At 42.9% G+C, this 23,502-nt stretch overlaps 1 protein-coding gene across 1 annotated transcript; it reads right to left on the bottom strand.

Annotated features, from left to right (window-relative positions):
• Positions 1 to 1,061: 1,061 nt before the first annotated feature.
• PtA15_1A492 (uncharacterized protein) lies at positions 1,062 to 23,207 on the bottom strand (the record flags this gene model as incomplete). The annotated part of the gene is made up of 22 exons (XM_053165525.1): positions 1,062 to 1,361; positions 1,447 to 1,481; positions 1,567 to 1,623; positions 1,711 to 1,865; positions 1,951 to 1,978; positions 2,057 to 2,100; positions 2,163 to 2,238; positions 2,346 to 2,476; positions 2,568 to 2,591; positions 2,673 to 2,731; positions 2,800 to 2,829; positions 2,909 to 3,172; positions 3,282 to 3,519; positions 3,603 to 3,673; positions 3,766 to 3,845; positions 3,920 to 4,134; positions 4,218 to 4,663; positions 16,045 to 16,595; positions 16,733 to 16,856; positions 17,010 to 17,069; positions 22,842 to 23,011; positions 23,105 to 23,207. The coding sequence occupies 22 exons, from the start codon at positions 23,205 to 23,207 to the stop codon at positions 1,062 to 1,064; spliced, it is 3,261 nt and encodes a 1,086-aa protein (XP_053016708.1).
• Between the last annotated feature and the right edge of the window lie 295 nt (positions 23,208 to 23,502).

The following is a 23,502-nucleotide window of genomic DNA, read 5'->3' as shown; positions in this document are numbered from 1 at the left end:
AATTCTTCACCTTGGCTTAAAACTGGGCATGGCTGCAGTTATGGTCCTCAAAGTTGGAATTCATGCATGCATAAATGCGTAAATCATAAATTCATAAAAATTCTTTGGCTGGGAAAGTCAAAGATTACTTAAGCAGATTGGTGAGATCCCCTGCAAACAAAGTTTTATGAATTTATGATTTATGCATTTATACATGCATGAAATTCAACTTTGAGGACCATAAGTGGTGGACAGTTTTGGTTGTCTGAAATTTTGTGAAGATGAAATCATGGAGAATTTGAATTTTCATACCATGTCATGGTACCCTTTGCCCGTTAGGCTCAGGTGACAGGTCTCTGTCCATCCAGAAAGATATGTCGTGGTGGGAAAATGCCCGCCAAAATCCTCCCAACAAGTCAATTTATACTACATACCTCAGTTGCAGGCCAGCAGAAAAAACTCACCGGGTCTGGGTTTTCTGGCAAACAGCTCAGCGAACCAGGTTCTGAAACACGGTTGGTGAGGACATGGAGGAAAGTCTCGGTGATCAAACTTGATAAAGAGAAAATAAGTCCTACTGCAAGAATTATCCTTTTCTTTAACTATTTCAATCCAATTGCAGTGTCTGCTCATGAAAAACAGATCAAGTCAGAATAAAGAAAAAGAGATGATGTGATTTATTTTCTTTAGTAAATGCATGTGCACACAAACAGCCCAAAATACGACTTTACATGCAAGAACTACGAGTGCAAATGGTTTATGCATATTTGTGAAAGGCAAAACAGCTTATAAAACAGGTCAAATCAAAGGAAGAAAGAGTAGGTAAAGATTTCCTGCTGGGCCTCTGAAGGCTGATGAAAATGCATTTAAAAACATGTCTGCTAACATGTTACGGTGGACAACCATGGATATATGTTTATTTTACTTCAGAAGGTGCATGATGAACGAAGGGTCGGAGAGAATCCAGTTTGATGGGGTTGGTCAATTTTGTTTACACTTACAAGCTATGCTTTTGGCTGGAGTGGGAATAAAAAAAGGGCTTCATGTGCATATAATAACAGATTTTGATGAATGGTGATCATTTAGAAGGGGGATAAGGGTATATAATTTAGAGGCAAGCCGTGCTCCTCGTCGTCGTCGTCGCACATAACGTTCTCCCTATTTTCCAGCTCTACGGGCTGTATGCCGCTCGATTTGTCTGACGGTGGGTTCTGCTGGTCTTGTTGTTTCCTCGGACTTTCGGCTCGCTGGTGTATCACCAGTGGAGGACTATCGACTAGTTGAATAAGTGTTGGCTCGGATTTTGGAGCAGGATTTCCGGCATCTGCGGGTCCATAGATCTCGACCTCGGCCATGATCTGCTTTAAGGCACAAACCCATTTCTGCAGAAGACAGCAAAAAGATGATAAAGCAGCAAATGATAAGAGCTTCGTCAACCAAGCTCCGCGGAGGAACTACAAAACTCACATTTCTCCTCTGGCTTTTCAAGGCCCCATTTTGCCCTATTCGTGGCGAACCATAAGGAGTTAGGGTGGCTTCTCATTTGTTGAACTATTTCATGAAAATCTAATTCAGAAGTCACTCAACAATTTGATTTATATTTGATGTCCGCTTGTAGAGTCAATTGAGCCTGGCCCTCAAAGTCTGGATGACAAGTCGGAGGAGTGGGTCAGTTTGCTGATCATTTCAAGAGACGAAACAAACATCGCAAAGAGTCTCAAAGAGTGTTACCCTGGATGTTGACGTCAAAAGCAGGCGTGTAATCTCTTCTTTCGGCTTTGAGGAACTCGAGCATCTTGCTTCGCATTTGCTCAATTTTTTCGAACGATGTATTGAAATTTACATCCCAAGTAAACTTTTCGCTGATGGGCCCAGATCTCCGGATACTGGATTGTAAAAGCATAACTGTCAGTGATACGAGAATTATACTTATTTATTTGCTTAAATAGTTTCAAAGCCAACAAGACTGACTTTACCACTCTCTTGCTGTTCAATACACCTGTTCCAGTGGGACGGGTTATGGTGCCAAAGCTATCAGCCGTTGTAATTTTACATAGCAAATCCAAAAATGACTGACTGTGAGGAATCTGTGATATTTTGCCATTTGTTTGCCGAAATACACTGAATATTGAGGCAAATCGTTAGACATTGTCTTACGTAGCGGTAGAATTCAGAAAACATACGTGTATAACAGATGCATTTCTTTTACCACGTAAGCAACATCATCAACATCAACTCTATCGGACACATCATATGGATCTTTCCAAGGTACGAGGAGAATAAGAAGAAAATCAGCGTCCGAATGTGTGTGTGTGTTTTACGTTGGAGGATGCCTGTGAGACAAGTTGTGAAGAAGAGACACTCACGCTTGACAAACAAGAAAATTATCGAGGCGAGTATCTCTTGTGCAGTACTACCGATCAACCAGCTCAAGCCTAATACTAGTGTCCCAGCTGATGCTAACAGAGTTTGGAAGGAGATGTCCAAAAGAGCCACTCTGAAGAAGGATCAATGACATGGTGTTTAGTTCAACGGTTCAGTGAAGCAGACTGAATGTAAAACAAAAATAAAAATAAATAAAAACGGACGTCACGAGTAATGATACAGTATACCTGAGGAATCAAGACAGGGAAATTGATTGATAGTCAGTTTTTAGTCTTTGCTTCTGGAATTGACAGTAAAAATCCAATTACCAGAGGAACATCAAAATCGAGTCCAGCTTTCCAACTGCGCTGTCCAAGTCTCTCATACTCTACGGAGCAAACAAGCCATCAGCTGGAAATTTCTGATTAATTGATCCTTTGTTTGGAGAGGACTCACCGCTACTAAAGCCAAACGCTCTCGATGAAGCTGATGGCACCGACAAAACGAAGGTTAACTCTAGTCAGTAAACATATTTGTAAAATGCGAAAAATTCTGCGCGACTGACCTCCAAACAGGTTAGTTCAATTTCTTGTAGGGAACAATCTCCATTTCTGTCTTTGTCGAAAATGGAAAAACTCTCCTGAGCAATTTCCTCATCCCCTTCAAAACACGGCATTATATCGCCCAGCACCATCACTTGACGATAGTTGACTGGAACCAGTGAATAGTAAATTCTGCGCGCTAGATGTCGAGTCTTGTTGGCTGATGACAATGCAGAGAGAACCATTGAGGAGGGCGAGTTAGGCTGAAGTATCTGTTCTCCGGCGATCTGTGATAAAGCACGAAAATGATTTTGATGGCTCAGTTCGCCGTTGATCGCTGGGTGATCCGATGGTCTGGACTCTGGTGAGACCTTGAGGCGGGTAAAGAAAGCTCACTTCTGATGCCACAGTTCCAAAAACGCTAGTCGTGGTCCTCGCAACGTTCTTCACACTTTTAAGTGCGCATTTCAATATTTTTGCTGTATTCTCTGGGGCTTTCGACGGAGCTCCACATGCTCGATCAAGCGTATCTGACCTGCCAATATCGTGAGTATAGCGATATAACGCAGTGAGAAATTGAATCGCGCGCTTCTGTTCGGCTATTCTGTCCTCGTAAGATCTTTGGTGGAAATAGCTATCGAATAAAAATGTCCAGCTGTGAGCATACCAGCGCTCTCAGACAGATATCTTCGGGATAATCTTGGAAACTGCCTATACCTAGCAATCACTTGTATCAGGATTTTTTCGCCAACGAGCATTAAACTAGCAAGAAGAAATCCAAATAGTGCCTAACAAGGGACAGTAAATAAAATTGAATGACATGAGTGAGTAACGTCTCGAGTTGTGGCAATGTCACTGATATATAGCTTGTTCACTCAACTTGACTCATCAAGTGCACCGATTTGGCGGCAGATTCTGAGGCACCATATGACATCCTTATGATAAATACGCTGAAAGCAACTGGGGTAGCAGATTAGAAATATATATATCAGGCGTTAAAATGAGAAGAGACAAATGCCTGTTGGGGCACATACTATAGGTGGATATACTCCAGACAGCCCCCATGATGACCTTCTTCATGGGCAACAGGAAGCTGTACCACTTCTCAACAAAATCGGGAGAACAAGCAATACCAATCACGTGCTTGAAGAATAGCGGAGTCAGCGCTCCGACCATCAAGCCAATCCACCAGCCTAGCCAAGCCACTGAGAGCCAGGCTGACCACCAGATCAACCCTACATCGGCAATTCTACAAGTAAATGTCATTGATCCATCAGCCTATGTACTGAAACGCTCGGGGAGATGGGCGCAGATAAACGATGGATATTCAACTGGAGATGCTTCTCTGGAAGGCTAAATGCAATAAACCCCGGAATCCATACCAGCATGAGGATGGGGGTGATGAAAAAAACCCATCGAATAACAATATTTTCTTGAAGAAATCCTCGTGGACGTTTCAGTACGACACCCTCGCGACCTTCACCCTGATCTTGCCCTGGGATTCCAACCGAAAAGGAACGCTGATGCCCAGTTGGGTTGCGAAATGATGACATGTTGAGGAAATGAGATTTGGGATGACTGAACTCAGAGCGCGGCGGATGGAGATGCTCAAATTCTTTTTCGGCTTGTTGGTATGGAAGCGTGGGCGTTGAGGCCGAAGATGAAGGGGAGAGCGGAAGGGGTCTCGGGCAAGGGTCCTGACCGGATTTCTTGTATGGAAGACTACACATTCGCAACACGGCAAATAGTGAGAGCGGAGTGGGTGAGCTGTCTTCGTACTGACTGTGAGTTGAGGGGCCGGTTGTAACAGGACCGGGATGGGTGAGTATGAAGTTGCAGGATAAGTCTCAATCCGAAACACAAGGCGGTAGCTGGTGAGTGATACTCTTCAAGGGGTGATGTCTCAAAAGTTGTACGGATGTATGTCGGTGTATTCGCTTGGCTTGATGTCCCCCAGCAAAGAAAAAAATTGGCGTGATCCAAGGCAACAATCCTTCTAGTCTGACAAGATATGGCGACGGCGACAGATATCAAGGTGATAGTCGCCACTCCGGGTGGTGAATCTGGTGATGTAACTTGCCGTCAGGAATGTTGCAGCGTCGGAGCAGAGATTCGTTCCTGATGGAATGATGGAAATCAGGAGAAGGACAGTTCTGAGTTAGGAGGACCAACGGCCAGTAGAAGATTAGTAATATATGCCAACTCGCCCATGACCAGCCCGACGAGCAAACATTTTGCACTGCCGGCTGCTGCTGGCCATCTGTAGTACACTAACGACCTGTCTGGACTGGTGGACCAAAGCGAACGAAAACGACAGAATTATCAGCCCCTCAGGGGTACTCAATGATCTTAGATTCTAATGTGCAGTATGCACATCTCCAAGAGCAAACCTCCCAGAATAGACTCTGCCCTTTTTGATTGGGTACCATTGGCTGCCCGCGACCGGGTACAACTACAGGGGTGGCAGTTTAGTTTGATTCTAGGTCTAAAGCCAACAACACCCCTTCATTCACCCAAGTTACAATAAACAGCCTCATAACCGGGCTGTGCAGCCATCCGCCTGCCGTCATTCCGATGCCATCGGTCATCGTCTCAACTGCCATTGGGTGCGTCTTCGCCAAAACAAGGCAGGTTTGTTTGCCGAGGCTGGATACGGTGGCAATCAGGGCGCAACAGTCCACCGTAAAAATACATAACGTCCGCACAAACAAACGATGGGTTGACCCAAAGCTTCACGACAACTGAAGTGGGAAAAATGGTACTCTTTAGTCCAGATGCAGCCGCATGCAATCCGTGTATGCATGATAAGATATGCGGTCATGAAGTACACCCACAATTCATCTTAATTCATCAATGTCCAGATACGAGTACATAGGCCCCGTTTGGCACCAATATAATTATGGGTGATATAATTGCTGATTAATTCAATAAAAAATACAAAATTCAACATAAAGCCTCCAAATTTTTTTTGTAGGCAATCTACAGTGCTGGTCTCTTCAACTTTGAAATCAGATTCAACTGATTCAGCCATCTTCAGCACCATAATACCATTATATCACTTTTGACCAAAATGAAGTGATATAATGGTATTATGGTGCTCAAGATGGCTGAATCAGTTGATTCTGGGTTCACATTTGAAGAGATCAGCACTGTAGGTTGCCTACAAAAAAATTTTGGAGGCTTTATGTTGAATTTTGTATTTTTTATTGATTTAACTGGTGATTATATCACCTACATTTATATCAGTGCCAAACAGGGCCGATTCCGAGGACAGATCTGCGGGCCCCCCGTCAATATTGATTTTAGAGCCTCAGTTGGAGGACTGGATGACTTCCCGTGGGCTAAAAATTCAGATCTGTCAGGCCAGGTTAAACCTTACTGGCTGGTGAGAACTTGATCTCAATCACTTTTCACCAGCAAGCAAGGTTTAGATCTGTGAAATTTTAGTCTGTACGGGGGGTGTAGATAGGCGTAGATCCTACGGGAAGTCTTCCACTTCCTCTCGCCTGAATGGCTTGATTTAGAGGGGTCCACTAAACCTTGTTTGCTGGTAAAAACTTGATCTCAATCAACTTTCACCAGCCTAAAGTTTAGCCCATTCCTCTAGATTAAGTATTTTAGCCAACGGGATCCTGTCAGCTAACGTCAAATCTGGAACTCTCACAGTTGTGGGTATAGCCCCAAAAAGTCTAGATTTTTACAGTGAAATCTAGCTTTTGGTGCTCCAGATTACTTCTGGGAGGCCCTGAGATCTCAATGGGAAGTCAACAAATTTCCCCTGTAGAAATCTGGATTTATAGGGCCTAAATCTACATAACAATCACAGGTTGGTCAGAAAGCAGGTGACTTCCTGTTGATTCTGGGGGCCTTCCAGACGTCAGTTTATAAGAAAAATTTGTCATTTTGCCTTAATTTACACAAGGGTTCCATTGGAATTAAAATATTATCCTCTGGTCAGAGATCTACATATCACACCAGATATCATCTCCACAATACTAAATAGGAATCACTCCCCTCTATGACCTCTGCTCTGGCCATTGAGGGGATTATAAAGAACCGAGGCTAAATTACTGTAAAGCAAAGACCAGAAGCTGAAAACAATATGTGAGAAGAAGCAACAAAAGGATGGTATGAACAATAAGAAAAGAAACAAACCCTGAAGCTAAAGATAGAATGAAGAAGCAGCAACTGTGAGATATGGTGGAGAAGCGGTCTGATGAAGCTGATTAGAGGAGTTAGGATGAGATCAGTTGATGGAAGGACAAAAAGAAGGTGAGAATGAATATGTAACAGACCAAGAGAAGAAGGACACAACAACTGCGGAGATGAAGAATGTTAAGGATTAAGATCTTAGAACACAAACTAATAAAGAAGGAAGAAGTCCGTGATTGAGGTCAATGATGATTAGATTTGATGCGGATGGAAATGCTGGTCGCATTTCTCACCAAGTTGTGTTGATTGAAAGTATAGGCCGATGAGACTTGATGAGTGTTGGCTGAACTTGAGTCTTGAGGAAAGTGATAAGAGAGATCGGAGCGAGCAGACGAGGATCAAAGAGTCGGTCGTGCTGTTGAGGTCTAGATTAATCAGAGCCCGAAAGCGGTACCAAGATAGGTAGACGAGTTAGGTTTTTTGCTGCTGTGAGCCTGAGTCTCTTATGTGACAGCAGGACACAAGAAAAAGGGGGACACTGATTGAATTCCTTGGGATAAAGAAATACAAGCAGTGGAGAGAAGAGGAATAGAAGAGAGAAACTGAGAAGAGAGAAACTTGATCTGTTTGAATTATGATTTAATATGGGCCAAGCTCTACCTGGAAAAGTAGGATGCCAACTGTGCTAGAGATGCAAAAGTCTCCACTCACACCAAGGAAACAGTGGTGGGATTCAGAAGTAGGTTGACTACTCTGCTCTGGTTTTAAAGGTCTTAACAAGAGATAACCTGTGGATCTTTTGTAGCAGAAGAGAGAAACAGAAGCAGGGAGAGAGCAGTCAAGAGCAACAGAGTTTCCTCTGAGATAAACAAGGTCAGTAGAAGAGGGTACTTACTGTCAATATCCTGTGGTGATACTGGGAGTGAAGTGGCCTCTGGTTAGTGATCCTGGGTGTCTCTGGGGTATGGTTCTGGTGTGCTGAAGTCTGTGGATCCTCCAGCTGCATGGGGGATCCTGACTTCGAAAATTTTCAAAGTTGGATGACATAATCACACATGTACATGTGGTTTGGAGCGCTCAGGTGCAACTACACGGCGCTGCTGCGCACGTGTGTCACAAACCACAAACTCTATGAAGGAGTAGAGATATTGGAAAGTGATCAGTGGCCACTAGGGTCAAAATTGCATGAGAAATCGCAATCTTAAGTCAAAACAATCTTATGTATTAAGTTTAAAAAGATATGAGCACATTTAGGTATAAAATGGAGATAAAAGGCAGTTTTAGGTCAACTGTGTTGACTCTAAGGCTGACGGCTGCGCTGTCAAGGCGCAGTCAGAGCGGGCGAGAGGAGCGTGTGAGCGCGCGCGAGTTTCAACAGATTACACAATGCTGTTGATGATCAGCCTGCACCAGTCATCAAGAGATGTACTGCTCTCAATGACCTGCACAGACCTCTCACTAAAATGAGTAGTATGTACAAGAATCCACTTGATGATCATTGGACATTGGTCATTGAGGTGAAAATTTTCTCCTCTCAAGTTCTGGCCATGGGAAGCAGAAACCACCCCCTTGATGCCCAATATCTGTTGGGTATCAAGATGAGTACTGAGAGGAGTACTCCATCAAGAGCAAAAAACATTCCCCTCAATGGCCACTTTGATGACCAACATGTGTCAGGGTATACCCTGACACAAATAGGAGGAAGCTACATAGCTTCCTCCTCCCAAAAACCATAATAGATGCACCAGGGGTGATTTTGACGCACTCTCCAGAGAGTGCCATACCATACCCTTTTTCCAGAACTGTGCTGGATGCTTTTGGTGAAAATAGTGTAAGAAATAATGAAAAATGCTTGAACTCATCCATAAATGTCCTGAAACTGATCCTGGATTCATCCATCAATCATCAAGAATTCATGCAGAATTCAACTCTAAATCAATCAGAACACAGTTGAAACCACTAAGACACAATGGCCACAATCAAATCATAACTCAATTTGAACTGTTTGTTGATTGGGATGATTTCTTGGGTCCAATTCATATTATTCACATGCTAATGAATTTTTTCATTGTTTTCACTTTGCTAATTCTTCCCTCCTGTGTGCGAGTAAAAGGTTTTTACAAATTTCAGGCTGGGCCTCTTTCAGATCAACAACATGTACACACTGGTTAGAATGATTTGAAAGGCCCACCCAAAGTGGCATATTTCCCTAAAAAAAGGCAGGTATCATCTATAATTGAGCCAAAAAGGATGAAAATATGGTGAAAGTATGTGTCAAGTCAAGCTTGGAGGTTTTTGGTCCCAGATTTCAGCTAGACAACTTGGCTTCTTAACACATATGGGCTTGTGAGTTGTTTTTATGGTTTTTTGTTTTCCAATGTCTCCATGCACATGCATGTGATCTGTTTTCCATTTTTAAATGTCACCTTTGTGTACGCGCGTACATTGGGGTGAAAGATCACCAGAGGGGCCTTTCACAGCTCCATGACAAGTAAAAACTGGTCAGAAAGCCATTAAAGCCACAGCTAGTCATATTTATGTTGTGTGAAACATGTTGCAAGTAGAGAAATTGATCAACATAAATTCAACATAAATGATTGATAATTGGGCATTGAGTAACTATCATTTCAGTATAGGTTGTAATTTACACCAGGGGGGAATGTGTGGCACTTTCTATAGAGTGCCATACTATTATTTCTTTCTGTAACTTTCCCAGAAGTCAACTGGTTGTGCATGTGTAAATCAAGCCTGAATAATGTTCATCTGCTGTTGAACTCACACTTATGTCTTCTCTAACCAATAAATTAGCTACCAGGAAATTATGTGGCAGATTTGATTTCAATTGAACCAACCAAAATCCTAGAAGATAGGAGAGGAAAGGCAACAAGTATTCAATGTACATCAAAAACACAAACAATTTCTTTCATTCTCCCGCACGCTCTCAATCTGGTTGTGTAAGCCACCAATCACTTTGTGAAGATCACATTTCCCCTTGACTAAGCAGTTAACACAACCACCATGAACTTCTTCATTTCACGGGAAAAAAAAATTTCATTATGTGTGGAATTAGGAGAGCATCCAAGCATTTTCTTTCTCATCTTCATTAGATTCAAAAACAAAGAGGACTACCTCACATGTTTTTCTGAAGTCCAGAAAGATTTGAAAATCACAGAAGGAGAAGTCACCAGGGGAGAATTTATGGCACTCTCTAGAGAGTTCCAGACCATATTTTCCTTCTGGAACCCTGTCTGATATCAGCTGTTTAAGCATGTTTGATTTGGGCTTCAAATAATTTGCTTTTATATTCAACTCATGAGGCTGAACTTTGATCCACTCCATGGTGGTCATGCTGCTAATTGGGTTGAGGTTACATCCACTCAATGGTTGGTATACATTGGAATCTTACCCTGACTGTTGTGCCTAGCCATCAAGTAGGGAAAACCTACACTTGATGAATGGGGATCACAAAAATCAAATGGAGACACCCTCCCCTCAATGACTGTTGGATGGTGATTGAGTAGAGGGTGTTGCCACTCAATGACCAAATATAAATTACTAGTCATTAAGTGGAGAGACATCACCCAGCCCATGACCAGCTGTCACGGCCATGGAGTGGAGGGATTCTCCACTTGATAACCGGTGTTTACTGGCCATCATGTGGAGGTATTCTGCATTAAATGACCGGTGTGTATAGCCCATCAGGTGGAGACACCCTCCACTTGATTACATTTCACTAGGCTGGGAAAATCTCATCTCAACAACCAGTAATAAGTTTTGTTCAGTGAGCCAGGCCTTCCCCTGATTGAATTACCAGGACGTACTGTCCATTGCACTGTGAAATTCCTGACTCAATGGAAATTACATACTGACGATCCAGCTGCAATTTTTCAAGCTGTGTGGCCAGTATATAGTGCCTACCACACTCCAAAAGTTGGGCCTCATGACCAGCATGGGCTGGGGCCTCCCTGGCTTGATGACCAAGATGTAGTGGTCGTTGGATTTGAGTTCGGGGAAGCCATGGATTGATGGTGAGGGAATTATGGCCTTTGAGTACGGCCTCTCCCAGATCGATGACCAGTTTTGGCTGGTAATTGGGTTGGAGAAGCTCTAGCCCAAAGACCAGCACGTACTTGTCATTAATCTGGGCCTTCACGATCTCAGGATGCAGTACACACTGGTCATTGGGTCCAGAAAATACAAGATTGATTACCAGTATTCTGCACTGTTGATTGAGTGGGGGATTCCTGAGCTTGAAGGCGCTTCACAGTGTCCATTAAGTCCATATTACATAAGCCACTGCTCAATGTCCACCCTGATGCTCGCGCGAAAATCAGGGTGGACATTTCACCAAAAAAAAAAAAAAAAAAGTGGGAACATGGGGATACTGAGTGGATCCCCCTTTCCACCCTGCCACTAAAGCTGACTTGTGCCCAGCTTGAAACTTGCTGAAAGATTTTTTCCTCCTTCTTTTCACCACATATGTGCGACACTTCAACTACTCTAGGGATGGCACTTGGGTAGCCGTTTCAGGGTACCTGGTACCGCCTGGCGGGTGCGGGGGGTGCCTAGCAGGTACCCGCCAAGCAGTACCACGTGCCTGGCTTTTGTGAAGAAAACAGCGGATACCCGGGTACTGCCCGCCCACACGCATCTAAACCCACCCTATTATCCACAAGGTTCAGGAGACTTGGTTGGGTGTAACCCAAATACAAGCCCCCTGTCACCCATTCCCATCATCAAATCCTCCCAAAAACCATCAATCATGCCCTCTAACCACAAGTGAAGAAGACAAAATTCATCAGAAATTGCATCTGATATGGCTCACCACTTTTTCAAAGTAAATAATTTGTGAGAGAAAGTACTGGTGTTAAACCGCCCCGGGGACCACCAACAGCCGCCCATGCCCGCCCAGGCTGTACCAGGTGCGGTACCAGGTGCCAACATTTGTTCAAAAATTGACCCAGTACCCGGACCCTCTGCCAGTACCCAGGTCCCAAATGCCATCCCTAAACTACTTCAAGGCCAGTTGTTTTGATTGATCTGGATGCAATAGGTCCACAATGCATCAGCATTATCTAAAAACCAATGCTACTTAAGAAACATTAGATGAGAGCAATTGACACAATGTTGTTACACAATACACATGGAAATTTTTTTAACTATGATGAATGAATTCTAACTGAAGGAAAAATTTGACCAAAAATTTCAGGGAAAAGATGTCAAGATGATCAATCAACAAGAAAAAATGTGACTTATCTTACTGTGATTTCCATGGGCATTTCAGAATTGACTGGTCACCTTGGTTTTCTCAGGACAGCTTTTCAATTCTTTCTCCTGCTTCTTCCAGGATCACTGAAATATTGATTTGCCTGTTGATATCCACCAATCTACCCCCCTTTTGCTGCAGAATATTAACTATTTTTGCTTCTAGCCGCTGCATTTTCTAGTCAGGTGGAGTTAAACTTATGAAAATTTTGCAATATGTATTGGAGTATGCCAGGTGCATGGTACCAAATCAAGAGATGATGGTGTTTCAAACTTTACCATTTTTCAATGGACCATCCCTTGGCAGGCAAACATGATAGGGAAAAATTCCTCCAGTATTTTTCACATTTCATATTTCAGGCGGGGAAATTGCAGGTTAAACCAATTTTCACAGATCAGGCACTGTTTGATACTTGAAGAATAGAAGTTTTATTTCACACAATTTTCTCCCACTCTGATATGGGAGTATGCATGGCAGAAATATCACCCAAGGATTTATCTAAATGTTTAATCAGCCTTTGCAGCTGCTATATTTTACAAGTTTTTTGGCAAATGATTGTATGTGTGTCATGAATTAAGCAAATTTGGCTCTGAAAAATATTCCTGGTCACTTCATAAAGGATATTTTTGATCCTAGGGATATTTAAGCTCTTGGCAACACATTTTGTGCATTAAAATTCATGTTCAAAATTGTGACCATGATGAACCAAACCCAAAATGTTCAAAGAGAGATGTTCATGTGTTGGTTTTGAGTTACAGATCATTCCACGATAACTTTACCTAGAGTTATCCTTGTATTGGGAATACAATTTAACAAAGAGTTCCAACTGACGTTGAACTCACATCATACCGTTTTACTGAAAAAATTACAGTCTGGCACTCTCTAGAGAGTGCCACACATTCCCCCCTGGTGTTGGTTATCCTTAAAGAATGCAACAGTTCTATACAACATTGAATGAGGCCCTGTGATACTTCCTCATAAACTATGACAGACTTTCCATTGACTTCTGAATAATTTATTAACCCTTTCCTAATACACATCTGACTGAAATCAGACCCAGAAAAACATAAAATTACAGTCAGGCACTCTCTGGAGATTGCTTCAAATTCTCCCCTGGTGGATGGGTCATTGATTTAAATATCTGATCCTCCTGATGACTGGAGTAGACAGGTTGCCAAGAGGAGTAAGCTACATATCCTCTTGGTGTCTGATCTCATTGACACCTGGATATGTATTTGGGGGCACCCATTAATTTACAGATCTACTGCTAGCATATTTGGCTGGGATTAAGTCATCCCAGTTTAACTGGGATGCACTCAACCAATTTAAAATGGGTTGATCTCATCCAATGAAATATAAAAACAAGGGGGGGGGGGGGGGGGGTACCTTGGGTTTATATTTCATCAATTGAGATCAACCAAGTTTAAATTGGTTGAGTGCATCCCAGTTTAACCGGGATAACCTCAACCCAGCCAATTATGCTGGCAGTGAGAGCCCGGAATGACGGAAGCACATTTTTAGCATTTTAGATCTGAAAAGTGTAGATAATTTTCTGAGAGGCTCCCAGAATCAACAGGAATTCATCCAGTCTTTCATTCAATTGTGGGTTTTGGTGCCAAGGGTCAGAGAGTGAGATGCCCCCTGCTCCACCTGTGCACAGTAAGTCTAAATTTGCAGGGAAAATCTTACAGATTACAGCTAAACTCAGTTTCAAATATTGTAGATCATTGTTTCTCTTTTGGATTTGCTTCAACCTTTCAATTTACTTATTCTCCATTTTTTACCACAGTTCTAACTTCTGCCACTGGGGAAAATATCATGGAAAATCATTGCTTTTTAAATTCTTCTCAGGAATTAATCCTCTCCCTATGTAATGTTTAACTTCAAGCAACACTTTTTGCAAGGAAAAGTTCTTTTTTACTTATGCTTTTATTACATCCAATCAGAAGGTGATCTATTATTCTTTTTTTTTTGACAAAATATAAAACTTTTCTAAAAATTTTAACACCTCTGTGTGTGACAGTTACAACACTCATTCTCCAAGATCTTTGTTACTCATTGCAAGAAAATATCTGCCAACATTTGGACAGCTTGTCATAAGTTATAACATTGGTGATTTACAATGTATAACAGGATTTTTAAATGAGCCCCAGAGAAGAGCCTAGGGATAGTTTGTCTAGAAACTTGTATGTAGTAGTCTCAGTTGTCATACCTTTCAGCTGGTTCTCAAATCAAAAAAAAAAAAATAATAAGAAGAAGCAGCTCATCTGGATCAGTTTCAGCCACGGCTTGCTATGTTGATTTGATTCTCAGACTTACCAGAAATTTCTTTCACAGAACTGGCCTTGCCACTGAGATGATTAGGCCCATCCAGTACAATTTACACCCTGTCACCCATGTATCCATTATCTGGGCTGTGAAGGATAAGCCTTGACTAGTTTCCTGCAGGGCTTTGGTCATTGAGGATAAGCTTTGCTATGATTTGCTCTTTTCCCTTTTTAAAAATCAAAATTGAACAACCAGCGGTCTTGTATGTTTTCAACAAGACATACTGATATACCAATGCCATTGCCATCCTGATTCAATAGAGCACCAAATTCTAAAGGGGAGGGAAAAAAAGCTTTAATTGTGGCTGGAGGGTTTGAAGTTCATTGACTCATTTCTTAAATGAAGCCAGCGCATTTGAGCCAACCAAAACCTGCTTGGCCTACTGCTTAGAAACTATAGCATATCATGTCATGATATTTCCATTTTATATGGAATCAATGTGGCCCGTGGTGGATTGTTGCTGGATCTCAGGCAAGTTTCTCAATGCACTGCTGGGTCCACTTTCTGATTTGGCCAGCAAAGCGGTTTATGGTGAACCAAACTGAATCCACATTCAAGTTGAAAAATTGGATGTGCTTGTTGGTGATCTCAGACTCACTCTACAGTGAATCAGCTGGGGACCGGTACTATGGCACCGCACAGGGGGCGAGCACTACTCTCTGGGGGACGCAATTGAATAGCAACCTCCGAAAAAAGTTGGGAAAATGTTTCACGAAATGGATAACATCAATTCTTTATTGTATTGTTCCACTAATATTTTACAAATTTCCGGAGGCAGGATAAGTTTTCAGGCGCAATTCTTTCACTGGAACGTCAGTCAATCAAATGATGAGAGAAATAATGTCAGAACTACTGAGGATTATTTAAAAATGAAAGGGTTTGTCGGGTGACATTTTGAGTCGCTACAATGAACTGGTTATTCCAAGTGACAAACCAGGCTCTGAGGTAGCTATGAATTTGTGAACCATTAGTGTCCGGGACTAAAGGAACAACCGAGAGAACTACATCAAGCAAAGCAGACTGAAGTAAAGCAAGGAGCTTTCTAGCCACATTATTGAAACGCGTGATTGAAGCTTCATCAAACACCTCAGTCCCGGTCGACATAGTCTGAAGAGAGCCGAGTCTAGCAATAAGGCAAACGGGCAAATCATGTAAGCTTTGAAGCTGGTGAGTACACATCTCCGTAAAATGTGGGAGCGGTTTTCGGCTCGTTCCGAGTGTCGATAGTTTCTTTAAGAATATTCTTGCAAGTTTTGAGATTGGTATGAATAATGTGCCGAGCTGAATATTTCGTTCGCTGAGGGGTACGCGGCGCCGTTGATTGTCTCCTTGTTTCCTAGGTATCGAATTCATTGCACATAAGTTGGACTCCAGGATGCTATCAATAACTTCCATTCCAATCTGCCAACCGACTAGGACAGTCTCCCATTCAGATCCTCTTAACCAGGTGATGGCCGACTCGAGTGAGCTTTCAGAACGAATTTGGGCGGAAATAACATCTTTTCCAGCTCGAGCCACAGTCTCGGAGGCAGTCATTTCTTCTGATGATGCCGAGAATCCTAGTCGCCGAACAAGTAAGATGGACGAAGAAAATAATCCAGCCATCTCCATGAGCAATTCTTGCCTGATACATTGATCAAGACCGTTAAGCCTATAGTACTTGAGTGCTTTATCGTGCTGGTAGGTTGTTTGGTTTGGGACGATGTCTTGTTCCGGAAGGGTCTCAAGCGCAGATATGATTTGATCCATTGTGTGGTCGAGCTGTACTTGAATTGCCAAGATCCGCTTGAGTTCTGAGATGGGTTCTTTCCGCAAGTCGGACGGGTCTAGCATCCGTGAGATAGCGCTCAGTTGATCTCCTAGTAGCGGTAGAAGGTCTGAGTCCAACCGGCTGGTCGTCAGCTTCAGTTGGTCAATGTACGCGGCATCTCGGATAGACTTGGGGCCAGCGCACTGGGGCCCATCTGTAAGTGTATCACATTTGGCGAAAAGATTCCTAAAGCTATCGAGGACCAAATCTAAGAAAAGTTTTTGTCTGCGTCAACCAGTGGTTTTGAAGGCTCATGTTGATAGCCGCGAAGGAAAGTCGGAGCATGCATACCACTTTGCTGTTGCAGCGCTCCTGATTGATCGGAATCGAGTGCCTCTACGCCTAAGCTGGTGGTTGACATTCTTTTGATTCCAAAGATATGACGCGCTTTGGGCTCTGGGTGCAGACCTTGCACCTGCAAGCTTAAACAACTGATAAGCTGGCACGGAGACTAGGATGACGGCAGTAAAGAGATTGTGAGTTTGCTTGCTGGGCTCTTCGACATGGTAAGGAGTGAGGTCAACAAAAAACAATCATATTTAACAACCAACAGATAAGAGGAACTAACCCAAGAAGTGGCCGTATCTGCCAATGAATCAGCGAGTTGTATCAAGCTGAGATTGCTAGACTCGAGACGAATGAGGATCCAGGAAGCACAGTTTAGAGTGTCTCCACCCGGGGCCATATATTCGGGGCCCCAAGAGCAACTCCACCGCAGGCGCTGGGTCGCTGGGTCGCTAGTCAGGTTTAGCGCCCCCCCCCCCCCGAAGAAATGAGCACGGGCCTGTACTACTACCAATATAGGGCATGAAAATTGAAATTTTCCAAACTTACTTCTCCCAAACCAAAATGTAGTCTTGAGCCCAAATGTGAAGAGTTTCAACTATTGAACCCTCCCCTATTTTTCACTTCTTGGTAGAGGAAAACAAAATTAGGATTTTTTCAAAATTGAAGCCCATGGTACCCTTAGCCACCACGTCCCTCCTTGTGGGAGTGGAGGGTCCCTAGGCTCATCCACAACTGCCAGTTTTCCAGATTCAACGGAAAGTCATGCAGTGTGAATTGTTGTAGCATGCGGGCTACGCACTCTGAGCCTCGCCGCAGTTGCGGTATCTTCTCCACTTGGACTCCCGTTGTAAGACTCAAAAGTGGTTGTGAAACCCTTTTGTTGAATGGAGAAGGGGATGATGGAGGTGCAAACTCTGCCCTTCTATACTATCAGATAACAAGACCCACCAAGCTAAGTTTGGCAAGTTTTAATCAAGTGATAGGTCTGGTCTAGTTCCAGATGAAGTTGTTCAATGACAGGTATGTGAGAGTTGAGAGGGTTGGTGATGATGGAAAGGGTGCAAGTTGACTTGATGTTTCCGGTGGGGGTTGAACACAGGTCCTCGAGAGGGTGATATAAAGAGTTGAGAAGAATGTCTAGACTGAGAAGGGTATATGTCTCAGTTGGGAGTTGAACCAAGAACCGGGTAACTTGTGACAGGTGCGTGATATGCAACCAGTGATATGAGAGTATGAGAATATGAGAGTGAGCTCAGTGGTTATTGCAGATGAGAGGGTTGATATGGTATGTTATGAAAAAGTGTAAGGGTGATGATATTGGCTAATGGGTGATATCTGTATAACTGGTGGGTACTGAACTGAGGGAAAAACAACTGTGGAAGGGAGCTCCTTATATAGACAAATGTGAGGGATTTTAGCTACAAGGGGGACCCTGGATGAGGGATTTTAGCTGGTGGGCTGCGTACAAGTGGTGTCAGAAGATCCTAAGTACAGGCAGAAAGTGGGGTGAGAAATGAAAGATGATGTCATACTAATGCAAGGAGCGCATAAACGAAGTGGGGAAATGTCAAATACAGAGGTACTTCATGCAAGGGGTGCATGAGTGATGTCAGACTGATGCAAGGAGTGCAGAAATGGGGTCAGAAGACTGCATGCAGCTGCAAGGGGTGCATAAATGAAGCAGGGACATGTCAAATACAGAGGAAATGGGGTTGGTCCCCTGCATAAGCAATGGAGATAAGAGGAATGGAAAAGAGTATGTGCTTGGCTGGGCTGAATATGCATATACTTGGGAAAGGTGACTTGAGGGGTGTGACAGGTTAATGACTGAGGCTGGCCATGTCCATGAGGGTCCAAGAGGGTGTAACTTCCAATCCTGCGGGGTTCCAGTGAACTAGGGGTAAAATTGGCTGTAGAATTCATTTATGAGGTCTATTTGGTGATATCTTGAGGCCTAGGGTGAGAAAATATATGTATGAGGAAGAACTTTTGATTTTTCACTTTTCCCTCTACCACACCTTCCGGGCTGGAGAGCTTGTCAATCTATACCATATTGTGTCACCTGCGTACCTGGGTCACAACAGGTTATGAGCCGCTGACACTCTCTATATTATCAACCTTTATCTACCAAACAGAGTTCAATAGTCATCATACTAATCATACAACTTATCCTCCTCTAAAACAAATCTACTTCAACTACTAAACCGACCGTCAAGCTTAACTAGCTTGTCTATCCGTATTACTAATCATCTGTTGGGAGGTCAGCCTCTTTTTTTTCTCCTTGAAACCTTCCCACTTTTGATCAACTCTCAAACAGTCTTGAATATCTGGATCATCAACAATCTTCCGGGCAAAACTTTCCTAGCTGAACGCTAGAGTTGGAATTTGACAATCACCAGTTGCTAGAGAGACTAGCCATCTTCTCAAATACGGGACTGTGGCCTAGTCCCACCCGCTTTTGGTGGTAAGAAGGTTTTGATTCAGACATTATGGCGCTTCTACCTGTGCGCGGTAGACAGCGGACTGAGGGGATGGTGCCGGAAAAGCTGCCCTTGTGGTTGATCCGGATATGAGTTGTAGAATCAGAAAGATAGCGCTGGGAGGTAGGGATTTTGAGAGGACAAGGGGGGATGGAATACCCCTTGGCGGTTTGAGGTTTTTAGGAAAGGAAAGGGGTGAGGAAGTTCTTTGTGAAAGTATACGGGAGAGGGTTTGGAAGTATGCGCGAAGTGCGTTGGGAAAAGAAACTCAGACAGGATTGATAGACTCAGAATTATTGGGTACTCAAAAACTCAGACAGAAATAAGCTCTCAAATTGTGACAATACTTTTCTTGGATCAGAAAGAGGTACCATGCCGACCCCTCCTCCAAGTTTGACTGAACTTAGACTCAAGGTTGGTGACAGTCCATGCGACAAGCTTTGCAACAGGCCCTCGTGCCCACCTTTGAAACTTCTCAGGTTGGTTGATACTTGGGTAACGGGTATTGAAATTGAAGCGGTGTCAATAGGGGCAAAAGGCTTGGGAATTGGACAACTAATAAAGGGTTTGAAAATGTAAAATGGGTGTGTGTAGTTTTCCATGTGGGAAGGGGTAGCGGCCAGGCCAGGATTCAAATGCCGGACTCATCACTCTCTTCCAAGTGATTATACTATGTTGTTGCAGGGGAGGCACCAAGCTTTGGTGGGTGATGGTTACTGCTAGGCCATCCAGGCCACTATATAGTGTAGATTGGTTGGAGTGATATCATTGGTTTGTAAGATCATGCACTTATTTGACTTCTGAAGTTCTTAGGATTTTAATATATGTTCCTCACAACAAATACTCAGATTATTATCCAGTTGTTTTGAAAATGATAATCACTTGTTCTTTCTTTCCTTTTTACACTTGAAATCCTATAACATAACATCATTCACCAGGGGAGATATGTTCCCACTCCCCAGTGAGTGCCTTACCGTACCTTTTTTCCATAACTGTGCTGGAGGCCTTTGGTAAAGCAATATTGAATAGGTATGAACAAGCCTGGAAGTCAGCGTGGAAATCAGTTGGAAATCATCCTGAAATAAACCATAAATTGCCAAAAAATCATCCAGAACTCATCTATAATTCATCCAGAACTCATCCAGAATATAGTCCTTTCTTGGCTCCATGACCAGTGTGTCCTTTCCATGGAGATGTGAAAGGCCCAGCCTGTGATTTTTTTACCCCTCATGTACTCGCGTACATCAGGGGGACAATTGGTGTCTCAAAACAAATTTTTTACTTTTCATGTGGCTGTGAAAGGCCCATCCTGTGATATTTCCACCTCAATGTACGCGCGTACATCAGGGTGACTATTAGCAAAGTGCAAAAAGGTTAACTTGCATGTGCACATGTGAATTTTGAAAAGCAAAAAAATACAAAATTCACTAGATCATTTTCGTGAGGAGGACAGGATATATGGCCAAAGTGAATTGGCATTGCAATCCAACCTTGACTTAACTCAGACTTTCACCCTATTAAAACAGTTTTTTGTCATTTTTATCAGCCAAATTCAAATTAATTCCCGCATTTCCAAGAAAATGGGTTTCAATTTCAATGACTGCAACATTACCACATTCCAAAAATCTAAACCCAATAATACCAAGTCGACTTTTAGTTTAATTTTGTACATCAGGGCATATAATGTGAATTACAAGAAACCCATTTTTTTGGAGGAATTACTTTTGAGAATGGGAATTTTGCTTTGCTATCCTTAAAAATCATTAAACAGGAGCAATTGATGAGTTGGAATTTGGTGAAATATCATTTCATCATATTTCTTCCTACAGTTGTACATAGAAAACAAAAGAATTCTACACAACATTGTGTTGACTTCCAAATCAATTGTGACTGACTTTTCACTAACTTCTCCATCCAATTTACTATTTTGGGGATGAGTTACTAATCCACATCAGGCTCACATCCGACCAAAACTCACATAAAATTCAGCTCTGGCACTCCCTGGGGAGTGGGAACATATCTCCCCTGGTGATTATATTGTTCAAGTCATTGTCATTAGAGTTTCTACAAGAATAGTTTTCCTCTCTTGCTTATACTAGGCTAGCTTGCCAATTGAGATAGGACAAGTAGGTGGGCCTTCACACCTGTCACCTGGTAAATAAAGGGACATGGACCATGTTTTGAATTCACAAAATATAGCCCAGCTGGCCTAAATCTCCCAATCTGCCATTGGCAATGAGAGATGCTCCACATGATTCCTCACAATTTTCCTGTGTAGACATCCTCAAGTCACTGTACGTCTGTCACTGATTTTTTTGCTCCTCCTGAGACCCAAACTACTCCTCTCCGATTGCATGACTGATCACTACAGCACAATGACTCTAATCAATCACAAACAGAAGGTAAACTGAAGAAAATTCCGGACAAGAAAGTGTTAACATACTTTTGAATTTTTCCCCTCTGGTAGTGCGAATGAAACAAAGAATGAAGGTAGGTTGATGTAGAAGAATGCAGAAACTATGATCAAGTAACTAGCTGGTAGCATGTTTAAGATTTTTGGTGGCCAAACTAAGTTGACTAGACCAGGAATTGATCCAAGTGGTGAAGTCATCCCGGGATGGAAAGCCATGGTCATCCGGGATCAGAGGAGTAAAATGGCACAATATAAGCTCTATAGGACGTTGAAACCGCTCTTGCATTTTTCTGGCCCTTCGAACGAAATCGATGTCACGACGTGAACCTTCGGCGGCTGGAGGTTTTTTCTTCAGCAACTGGAGTAATGCCTCGAGATCCCGATTGACATGTTGAGGCAAGACACTTGTGGCTTCCAACTGTCCCGAATGCATCTCGGTGAACATTGGCAGCCTTTTCTTATTGGCTCCCCATTGGACCAATGTGTCGAAAAACACTCGAATTAATTTGATGATTGGTATTAGTGAATTCGCTAGCTGGATGGATGGTTTGCTGAGAGAATTCGGAGGTGCATTTCCATTTTTTGCATCGATCAGGTTCAGTAGCTCTTCTAGTTTGTTATCGATTTCATGTATCCTGCTTGGCCAATCAAACTGCACAAGATCAAAGTCGGATCCGTTTGACCAGAAAAGGGCCGAGTCGATTTCCTTCAGAGGAGAACAAACATGTCTCGATTTCCACTCGCTAGAAAAGGCTCTGTGACTCCAGACAAATGGTTTCTCATTTGTGAGTTTGAGTCGTTGAATAGATGCATATGACTCTTCAAAAAGCTCAAAAAGATCGCTCCACAATGCTATTTCAATAAAAGTAGACAGCTTGGATAGTCTGAAGTATTTGAGTTCTTTCAGTTGCCGGTCATTTTCGGTTTTCCACGAAGAGGAATCTCGACAGAGTATACGAAGTGCAGCCTTAATTTCATGCCAAGTCTGGTTGAATTCTGATTGGATACCTAGGATGACATCGAGGTGAAATTCTGGATCTTTTTGTAAGCGGGTTGGGTCTAGCGATAGCGACATGGTGGTTATTTGGTGTCTTAGTCGGGGTAGGAGACTCGAATTTAACGATTTCACAAGACCTCTTTGGAAATTGATTTGCTCGTCGAAGAGATCTTCGTCATCCGAATCGATTTCTTTGCCAGGGAGGTCTTTCTTTCTTTTTACGTTGACTTTGGCGCCAGAGACATCTTTTTCCGGATTAGCTTCATCGCCAGAGAGATCTTCTTCCTGATCGAATTCGTCGCCAGAGCGATCTTCTTGATAAGATTCATAGCCCTCTTCGCTATCCGCATCATACTTGCTGATCAATGCTCTAAACCCAAGGATGACGAAGTCTAGCGAGGTTTCGGAGGCGTCAGCAGGTGTACGGAAGTAATGAAAGCTTGGATGATATCCATGTATAAGCGGATATTTGTGTGTGTACATACCACCTAATTGAAGATGCCGTGTTTTCGGAGATGAGTGTGCCAAGACCACCTCCATGCCTGTGAAGAGTGGATCGGTCATGGTTCTGTTGGGGTTCACCGCCATCGTTGGTTCCTATGATAGTGGAATTTGACAGGTCTGCCGCCTGGGTTGCCCGGCAGAAGTTCAGAACCCAGACCTGGTTTCCGTAGTTCAGACTGCGCACTGCGTCACGGCGCATTATGAGCAAAATAAACCATGAGTGGCATGAAGCAATACATAATCTCTAGAATCAGTGTTGTGGATAGCTCAGAAGTATCAGTCACGTGAGAATGAGTGGGTATCTTGGCGATTTTTCTATTTGCTTTTCGATCTGTGGATGTAAATCTCTTTTCAATGCCATTTTGTTGCGATGTATTCA

The sequence above is a fragment of the Puccinia triticina genome, chromosome 1A (genome assembly GCF_026914185.1).
Source record: "Puccinia triticina chromosome 1A, complete sequence".
NCBI classification, from domain to species: Eukaryota; Fungi; Basidiomycota; class Pucciniomycetes; order Pucciniales; family Pucciniaceae; genus Puccinia; species Puccinia triticina.
The sequence above is the reverse complement of the archived record's forward strand: the minus strand, read 5'-3'. Positions and strand labels throughout refer to the sequence as shown.